At 42.5% G+C, this 10000-nt stretch overlaps 1 protein-coding gene across 8 annotated transcripts in view; it reads left to right on the top strand.

Annotated features, from left to right (window-relative positions):
• The window catches only part of bbx (BBX high mobility group box domain containing), a 53775-nt gene that overhangs the window by 17006 nt on the left and 26769 nt on the right, over window positions 1-10000 (top strand). For 4 of the 8 annotated variants that reach the window (XM_086012552.1, XM_086012551.1, XM_086012548.1 and 1 more), the window contains 7 exons: window positions 1060-1305; window positions 1461-1662; window positions 1737-1804; window positions 4169-4237; window positions 6189-6287; window positions 7915-8722; window positions 8799-8931. In XM_086012552.1, the coding sequence (XP_085868678.1) occupies window positions 1060-1305; window positions 1461-1662; window positions 1737-1804; window positions 4169-4237; window positions 6189-6287; window positions 7915-8722; window positions 8799-8931 (1625 nt within the window). The remainder of the gene's footprint in view (window positions 1-1059; window positions 1306-1460; window positions 1663-1736; window positions 1805-4168; window positions 4238-6188; window positions 6288-7914; window positions 8723-8798; window positions 8932-10000) is intronic. The other 4 variants (XM_086012556.1, XM_086012554.1, XM_086012550.1 and 1 more) reach the window with 3 other exon arrangements.

Raw genomic sequence — 10000 nt, 5'->3', positions numbered from 1 at the left:
TGAGTGCTACCCAGTGTTCAGACTGAGATAGCACAGTTGAATTAAATGGTGACAAACTTGTGTTATCAAAACCAGGTACTCCCAACTTTTACTTGAAGCACTGTTGTGTTCAATCTAATTATTTGTATTCAATATAGATATTTGCACTAGTGTTATTCCGATACCGATACTGGTATCGGGAAGTATCCCGATACCACATTAAAACACTGGTATCGGTATCTGCGAGTACTTACAAATAACGTGCCGATGCCATTTCCCGATGCTGTACTAGTAAAGAACGTTGAATGCAGCGCTTTGTATCTTGCTCCCTGCTGCTTTTTCATGTGTGTGTGTGTGTGTTGGGGGGGGGGGGTCGGAGACAGTGGGGTACAGGAGATATAATGTCGGCGATATGTAACTACTTCAACATAGAAACTCCAGCTAGAGCGAATATGTCAAGAGGCGGAACCAAAGTGGCCAGGTTCAATACGTTAAACCTGATGCAACATTTGAGAACGAAACATGTGAACGAGCACCAAGAGCTTGCGGCGGCGGCGGCAGCGAGCATTAACAAGGGGAATTGACCGCAACAACGAACCATGCTCAATTTACATTGAATGCAGCGCCTTGTATAGTATCTTGCTCATTCACAACACTGTTGTGTGGTGACTCTTCAGTATTAGCCGTCGCTATTGGCCCAGAGCGGACGCTCTTAACCAATGGCGGGGCTGCTTTTTCATGTTGAGAGAAAAACAACAGTGAGGTACAGGAGAAATAATGTCGGCGGCGATATGGAACTCCTGTACTTCAACATAGAAACTCCAGTGAGTACAACAGCTAAGTGCAAAATTAGCGGTGCGAAAGTTGAAAGAGCTGAAACTAAAGTGCTATATTGGGTTATTCAGGTCTTTATTTAAAATTATGTCAGTTTTTTGGGGACATTTTATGTATCAAAAGTAGTAGTGGTATCGGTACTTTTTGGTAACTACTCTAGAGTTGAGTACTTCTACTGGAATGGCAAAAAGAGGTATTGGACAGCCCTACTCAGATGTATTAAAATATTTTCCGCAATCACTGCAGTGTGACCAGGGCCAGGTGTCTCAAGGCCAGTGTGGAGGCACGCCAGAGGAAGGACAAGAGGACGCAAATGGACAGCGAGCTCGTCGGCCGATGAATGCCTTTCTTCTCTTTTGCAAACGCCATCGCTCCCTCGTCCGACATGAACACCCTCGTTTGGACAATCGAGGGGCCACCAAGATCTTGGCCGACTGGTGGGCTGCGTTGGAGCCTGCAGAAAAGTTGAAATACACTGATATGGCCAAGGAGGTGGGAACTGGCCCTTCATCATAGATAAGCATGTATTATGAATTAATGCACATTTGATTTTCCTGGGAGCCTTTTGTCATGTGTTTATTTAATCTTTTTTTACATTTAATGGTTTATAAAAATACTTTAATTGCTATTTCTTCCTGTCGTTTCAGTACAAGGAGGCTTTTATGAAGGCACATCCAGACTATAAATGGTGTCCTACCACCAGCAAACCACTTAAGAGACCATCATGTCAGACAGTTTGTGGCTCTCGCAAAAAAGTGTGGTCTTTCTCTTCAAACATATCCAAGGACTCACCCACTGCCAAAAAAAGGCCCAAAACTGACGTTCCACAACTGAACTTTGCTATGGCCGGTATGTATAAACAACACTTGTTTATGAAGTAAAACACTGCCCTCTGCTTGCATCTCTCTGACTATCATTATCAGATCCTACAAAGATGGGTGGCCTCAGTATGTTGCTGTTAGCTGGAGAACATGCCCTAACAAACCGAGAGGTGAGTTACTGTTTAAAGTTACCTGTGAGTGCATCCTTTGCATCCATCAATGTGGTGTCTCATGGGATACCGGTACCAGTACTGTACCATGATTTTTCGGCATCAAAAATGGCGCGATACCTTTTTTTTTTAAATTTATTTATTTATTTTTTTTAACCACTGTATTAAAAACAAACAAACAAAAAAACACATCTCACCCACTCTGTCAAGGCAAGGCAAGTATACGGTCCGTTATGTCACATATTGCGATGACGTACACTTTTACCTCGGTTCTTTCAGGGCAATTTATTTGTCACCATGGAGGAGAAGATCCACCAGCTTGTTGTTTCTGGGAAGCAAACTAGTTTGGCAGCGGCGTGGGTGTTATGTCACTTGTGTGTGTGTGTGTAAAGAAGCCGACACGTGTACGTAAGACGTTTACCACCACCTACCTGATTGATTTCGCAATACAATTAAATGCATCGTCTAGTCATCAAGGTCCCTTTGGATATCGTGCCTGCTGCAACATTGTTGCCGCTGTCGTTTTGATCGTTGCTCAGCAGTAAAAACACCGAACCGAATTGGCCATAAAAGGCAGAGGAAATTCCGCCCTCCTCATCAGTATCGGCCTTAGTGACGCCCCCTGACTTGGAGTGGAACTGTGCTTGCGGACGTCGCCAGCGGGAGTATAAAGAAGCCTTCAAAGCAGCATTACGCTGAGTCATTATCAATTAAATGAACATATTTGCTTGACCGTAATGGTGCAAATGCTTTATCAAAATCAACAATGGATGACATGAAATGCAATCAAATAGGTCAAGAATATGGCATATAATGCAAAAGCTTATAGTGAATAAATATGTACATACATTGACATGTATACATTATGCTTATACAACCATAGAAATGCAGGCATTGATCTCATTGTTTTAAAAAATGTCATTCCTAAAATCAGAAATGGCCAATTCTGTGTCCAAAAAGCATAAAGGCTATGCAACTGCATATCTGGCCATAAAAATGATCATAACCTGCTCATGTCACACTAATAGCTCTATAAACCTCTGTGCACATTTTCTACTAGTGGCGTTTACAAAAAAATAAATGGGAACTAGTTTTCTTTAGGTTTAATTTACATGTAGTCTATAAAATATAAATAATGAAGTGCAGAAAGAAGCAGTGTAATATATTTACCATATTTTCCGGGCTATAAACCGCACCGTTATTTAAGCCGCACCCACTCTATTTTTAGAATATTTTGGAAAAAAACTAAAATTAGCTGCACCTTTATATAAGCCCACCTATTTATGTTGAAAACTTTTATATTTACTGCATTTACAGAACGATTATGAACTGTAAATGTATATGTATGTACCTGAGAAGATTCTTTCCTAACAGTGCCTTTTAACACCGCAGCAACGTTGCTGATTAAAACAGAACAGAACCAAGAGAAAATAAACAGTACTTATCTTCATCTCACTGCCGACTGCTCCTCCAGTTTGTCAGCTAATGTCCACCAGACTCCACCATCTATTGTTCTACTACATTCTACATATGCACCTGTCTTGTTTTCTGTTTGAGGGACTACCATGCGAATTTGCTCCACGACTTCTGTCAAGAACGACAGGTGATCATGTTGCTCACTAGTTCACTACACTATAATGTCAATGAAATTAGTATAAAGCTCCTCCAAGCCCAGTCGGAAACTTTGACTTTGACAAAAGCGCAGAGTCACAACTGATCCCCACTACCCGAAGGTCCACCGGAGTGAATCCCAATGTACAGGTGCTAACCCGGGGATAAATTAGTATGCCCACACCTGCTATGCGTCCCTCACCATGGGCAATTCCAGAGTGGAAAAGAGTCGCACCCCTCTTGAGAGGACTGGTACCATAATCCAAGCTGTGTGGAGGCGATTCCGACTATATTTTGGTTTCACTATTTATTGTATTTTATTTTGTTGATTTTGTTGTCTTGACACAATTTTGAACATTTGGAAATTCAGAGAAATTAGTCTGTAAGGGAATTTCTACAGGTTGGCAGTTCCGTTTTCAGTTTGATACGTTTATGTTCAGTCAGTTTTTTTAACGTTTCATGTCTTTAGGAAGCGGTCACATAAATACAATTTAGTACTTATTGAAAGGTGTTTTTTTTTGTTGTTGTTTTTTTAAATCATTGGAAGTTTTAGGTCTCTAACATCATATACCCTCTAACCCTTACCCAGTCAGGGTTTAGAGCCCTGACTCCACAATTCATTCCTTCTTAGCCACAACCACCTTGGGACCTTTTCTGCTTCTTCATTTCTGTGCCTGATAGCCTGCCTTTTGTGGGGACATATAATGCCCCCATAAGGGAAAGAGGGTATTAAAACATGTTTTCTTATATTAGCAGTCATCAGGATCTGTGGCGCCTGACAGAAAATCGTGCAGACGGTCTGCTCTCTTTCAGCTTGCTGAGGTAAGTCTGTTTATCTGGTTTTCATACAGTCTGTACGTTCAACTTCTTCATAACAGGTGTTATTCAAATTCGTAGTTATAGCGTTTTTTTCTGGTGTGTTATAGTTTTTTACTTTATATAATACAGGCAGAAAATAAACATCCATCCATCCATCTATTGTCTTCTGCTGATCTGGGGCCAGATCGCGGTGGCAGCAGCTTGAGCAGGGAAACCTAGACTTCCCTCTTCCACCCACTTGGTCCAGCTCTTCCTTCTCTTCCGTTCTCAGGCCAGCCGGGAAACATAGTCCCTCAGGTGTGTCCTGGGTCTTCCCCGGGGCCTCCTCCTGGTGGGATGTGCCGGAACACCTCACCATTGAGGCGTCCAGGAGGCATCCGAACCGAGCCACCTTACCTTATCTGGCTACTCACAATGCGGAGGAGCAGCGGCTTGATTCTGAGTCCCTCCTGAATGGCTTCTCACCCCGTTCCTTAAAGAAGAGCCCAGACAACCTGTGGAGGAAACTCATTTTGGCTGCTTGTATCCGGAATCTTGTTTTTTTTCCGTCACAACCCACAGCACGTTATTGTAGGTACTGTAGGAACATAGATTGACTTGTAAATCAAGAGCTTCGTCTTTGAACTCTGCACCTTCTTCACCACGACATCCTCCCCTCACTTGTGAACAAGACCCAAGATACATGAACTCCTCTGCTTGGGACAGTTTCTGATCCCTGACCTGGAGAGAGCACGTCACCCTTTTCTGACTGAGGACCATTATCTCAAATTTGCAGGTCCTGATTTTCATCTGCAACCGCTTCACACTCAGCTGCGATTCCGCGCCAGTGGGAGTTGGAGATCTCAGTTTGATGAAGCCAACAGTACCTCATCATCTTCAAAAAGCAGAGACACAACTCTGAGGCCACAAAACCGGACCAGCTCAAGTCTGTCCATAAAGGTTATGAAAAAAATCTATGACAAAGGGCAGCCTTGATGCAGTCAAACCCTCACTGGGAACAAATCAGACTTACTGCCGGCAATGGGGACCAAACTCTGACATCGGTGCTACAGAGACTGAACAGCCTGTATCAGGGAGTTCGGTACCCCGTACTCCTGAAGCATCACCCACAGAAGGGGCACGGTCAGACGCCTTCTCCAAGTCCACAAAACACATATAAACTAGTTGGGCGAACTCTCATGCATTCTGGGGGACTCTGCCGAAGGTGTAGAATTGGTCTACTGTTACACTGCCTAGATGAAAACCACACTGCTCCTCCTGAATCTGAGGTTCAACATCCTGACGGAACTTCCTTTCCAGCATCCCTGAATAGACCTTACCAGGGAGTCTGGGGATGTGATCTCTCTATAGTTGGAACAAACCCTTCTTAAAAAGGGGGACCACCAACCCGGTTTGCCGAACCAGAGGCACTGTCTCCAATGTCCACAAGATGTTGTTGAGGCGTGTCAACCAGAACAGTCCCATAACATAACTGTCATTAGGAACCCTGGAAAGATCTCATCCATCCTCTGGTCTTGCCACAGAGGAGCTTTTTTGCCACCTCGGAGACTTCAACCCCAGAGATAGAAGAACCCACCTCAGAGTCCTCAGACTCTGCTTTCTCAAAAGAAGGCATGTTGGTGCAATTGAGGAGGTCATTGAAATATTCTCCCCACCGACTCACAACGTCCTGAGTCGAGGTCAGCAGCGCTCCATATCTACTCTACACAGTAACACAATGGTGCACTAATTTGCCCTCCTGAGACGTAGGATGATGGACCACAATTTCTTCCATCTGGACGTCATTTCCCATAGCCTCATCGAACTCCTCCCACGCCCGAGTTTTTGCCTCACAAATATGTATATATATGGACACCATAATATTTGAACATGGTGTTTGTTATGGACAATCTGTAACGAGCACAAAAGTCAAATAACAGTACATTACTCGTGTTCCTCCCAATAACCCTTTCAGATCTCACTGGCGTTGCGCACGTGTGAATTGAAGTCCCCCAGCAAAACGGAGTCCCCAGCGGGAACGCTCTCCAGCGCCCCTCCAAGGACTCCAAAAAGGGTGGGTACTCTGAACTGGTGTTTGGTGCAAAGCACAAACAACAGTTAGGAACCATCCCCCCACCCAAAGGTGGAGGAAGGCTACCCTCTCATCCAGACAGGTGAGCCCCAATGTACAGGCACCCAGCTGGGGGCCATTAAGTATGCCCACAGCTGTTCGGCGCCCTTCTCCTTGGGTATCTCCAGAGTGGAAAGAGTCCAACCCGTCTCAAGAGGACTAATACCAGAGCCCAAGCTATGTGTCAAGACAAGCTCGACTATGTCTAGTCAGAATTTCTCAACCCTGCACACCAGCTCAGGCAGGAAACTGCCAGAGAGGTGATATTCCACATCCCCAGAGCCAGCTTCTGTAGCCGGGAATTGGACCGTCAGGGTCCTTGCCTCTTGCTGCCGGCCATGCACCTGACCCTTTTGATCCATGGCCCTCTCACAGATGGTGAGCCCATGAGAAGGGGGACCCAAGTTGTCGTTTTGGGCAGAGCCCGGCCGGCCCCATGCGTTCCAGGCCCAGCCACCAGGCACTCTCCTTCGAGTTCCACCTCCAGGCCTGGCTCCAGAGGAGGGCCCCGGTGACCCGCGTCCGGGCAAGGGAAAACATCTTCCAATAATATTACTCCACATAATGGTCTTTTGAGCCTTGCTTTGTCTGGTCCCTGACCTCGCGCCTATTTGCCATGATTGACCCTGCTAGGGGCATAAAGCCCCATACAACTTAACTCCTAGGATCATTGGGAAACGCAAACCCCTCCACTATGATATGTTGATAGCTCAGGGATGGGGCAAAAAAAAAATTCTGTCCATTTTACGTTTAGTGTATATACAGGGTTGGTGAAAAGTAACTTGGCATTATACATAGCTTCTATAATTTTTTGTATCAGTAAAGTCATTACATATCTTTTTTCTTTTTTCTCAAAAGTGGAAATGTACTAGACAAAACCTTTTTGCGACATGGATTCAAGAGGTTCTCAATGATATCTAAGTTTGAGAAAACAATTCCCACACGTGCTTTTGTTGACTCATATTTTCCCATGTCATTTTCAGATGTCATTTTTTTGTGAATTTGTCATTGGAATATGGAATTTATTCCCAATTTCTAATGCCTAGTTACTTTTCACCTAACCCGTATATGTATGTACGTATGTATGTATGCATGTATGTGTGTATGGCCTTTCAAAGTCTTTTTAAAATCATGTTTTCAAAAATCTTGTTCTTGCACTGTACTCACTTTTAGTAATGTAATAAAGCTATTTTTTGTTTCTGTACTTTGCTTTCAAATCTCTTTAACTGTGTTTGTACCTTCTTTTAATGTTGTAGATTTAATTATAGTATGTGAAGCATATTAAGTTACGGTCTATATAAAATGCAAAATCACTTTTCTTTTTTTTCTTTTTCTTTTTTACAACCGCGAGGTACTGGTTAACGTCTAAACAATGTAAACATTTTTCGGTTCTTATTAAGCCCCCTATATAATACGACCCCCCTCAATTTGGGATAATAAAAAAAAGTGATTTTACAGTATTATGTACAATACGTATGTACAGCATACCTATGTCTGTATGTGGTTAATGCTTCATAGTTCCAATAAAGCATGACATTAATGACCGTTAGACATTTTTGTTTCTGTTCAGATGTGCTTGGCAACTGAAGCTGAGAAGATGGACACAGGTGTATGTCAGCAAGGAACCAGCTCTTCAGCCTCTTTCCAAAAAACTACAACAAATAGTCTTCAGGTTAAGGAGGAGACCTTGGACAATATTGGTTGCCCTCTCTCCTCTAATACATTTTTTCCTTCCCCCTCTTCAGTCACGTTGACTGAGACAATTTCCTTAGAATTTGACAGTCAAAATCAATATGTCAAAAAGAACAAGCAGAAAGAGCAGTTCACGTTAAATGACATTGATGAAAACCTACATTCATCAAAGCAATTCCTAAAAAAGCTTAACCCTGCAGAATCAAATATTGGTCTTATCTTTGGAATTGAGACAGTAGATGAAAGTGTCTGGAGGGATTCAGAGAAGTCCACGGTTAAAGTCCAATATGTTTCAAGTGATGATGAGTCTTGTCTGCCCAAAAACAAGTCTAATCCCAAAGTTAAGACTTCTGTTAAAGACAATGAACCCGTTGATGATAGTGGCAAATATGAGAAGCACAGTGTCTCTAAGGTGGAAGAGATGACTGCCATGACAGAAGTAGAAGAAACAAGTATAGAAAGCAAGGAAACTCAGGACAACATGGAGGGATGCCAAAAAGTCCCCTATAGGTCTTCACTTATGACGCTGAAAGAGGATGACAATAGGCTGGAAAGGCCAAGTGAAGTAGAGTCCAATACAGTGATCCGTGGTGCAAGGAAATCCGAGAGGAGCTGTAAAGGTGCCTTGTACAAGACCCTTGTTTCTGAAGGAATGCTGACCTCATTGAGAGCCAATATTGACCGAGGTACTTTTTGTTTGACCAATACATATATACAAATGTAAATAATGTCAAAAAAATAATATGCTGGTTTTATGTATAGGTAAAAGAGGCGTCCTTCGTCCTTCTGATCATGAAGCAAACTGGGGCGAGGATAGCTGGACGCAATCCCAAATGGCATCTCATAACAACAAGAGGCTAAAAAAGTCCAAATCCAAAGATGATTCTTCACAAGGGTGAGTCACAGCTCTCCGATGTTTTTTTTGGAACTGTTAGTGTTTACCAAACTTGATTATAAAATTATAAAGTTAATCAAACTAAAAGCAGCAAAGACTAATTGAAAGCCACACACTTCATTTCTATCCACCATGGCTGTAGTACTCGAATCCGGACTTGACACGTTTTTTTGTTGACTCAGACTTGTCTTGGACTTGGACTCACAAAATATTTTTATCGACTCGACTGAGTCCAACTGTTTATATTCCTGAAAATGAACATCCTCCTTCAAAAGAAACTTGGAGTAAAGTTTTTCAGATGATCAAAATAGCTATCTGATTGGTTGACCTGACCGCAAGCACTAAACCGTGCAGTCTTTTTAAAAATGTAGACAGACACTTTTGTTCAGTTTACTTTGTTCAAATATATTTTTGCAGAAAAAAATATTTAGCTTTGAGTAATATAACACAGTTAAAGTGGGACAAACGTGGAACAGAAATGCTTCATAAATGCAGACAAATCAAATCAAAGCTTTTTAAAAACAAAAGCAACAACCACGGATCACCTGTTTTCTGAATCTGAGCCATAATTTATTGTTATCTGAGCCATAATTTATTGTTACCTGAGCCCTGCGCAACTGATGTCATTTTCAGTCGACAGCAAGTGACAAAATGGCTGCCTCCTGAGATGGACAAAAAAGGATTTTACTACTTAACTCATTAAATGCCAGCCATTCGCAGCGCAGCTAAGCCCCTGAGTGCCAGCCTTTTTTGAGGATTTTGACCCATCTTTGAAGGCCCACATAATATTGTGTTTTATGGATCTATAGACATGGGACGAACCAAAAGAAAGATAAGACTCTCTTCTTTCATCAGAAAAAATGTTTATTTCTAGCACTTGTCATTCTTTAGTAATATGCAGTAGAACATAGGCAAGTTTCACTAAAGCATATTTTTTTTTGAGGCGGGGTTATGGGAGATTGAAAGGATACACACCATATTGTTCAACACCCCAATACATGGTGAGAGTTGTTTTTGCACAAACCCAGTAATAAAAGTCACTGCCAAAAAGCCCTTACCTCTGGTTTGG

The sequence above is a fragment of the Filicampus tigris genome, chromosome 17 (genome assembly GCF_054856515.1).
Source record: "Filicampus tigris isolate MCC_2025a chromosome 17, RoL_Ftig_1.0, whole genome shotgun sequence".
NCBI lineage: Eukaryota > Metazoa > Chordata > Actinopteri > Syngnathiformes > Syngnathidae > Filicampus > Filicampus tigris.
Note: the sequence above shows the minus strand (reverse complement) of the source record. Positions and strands in the feature narration are given on the sequence as shown.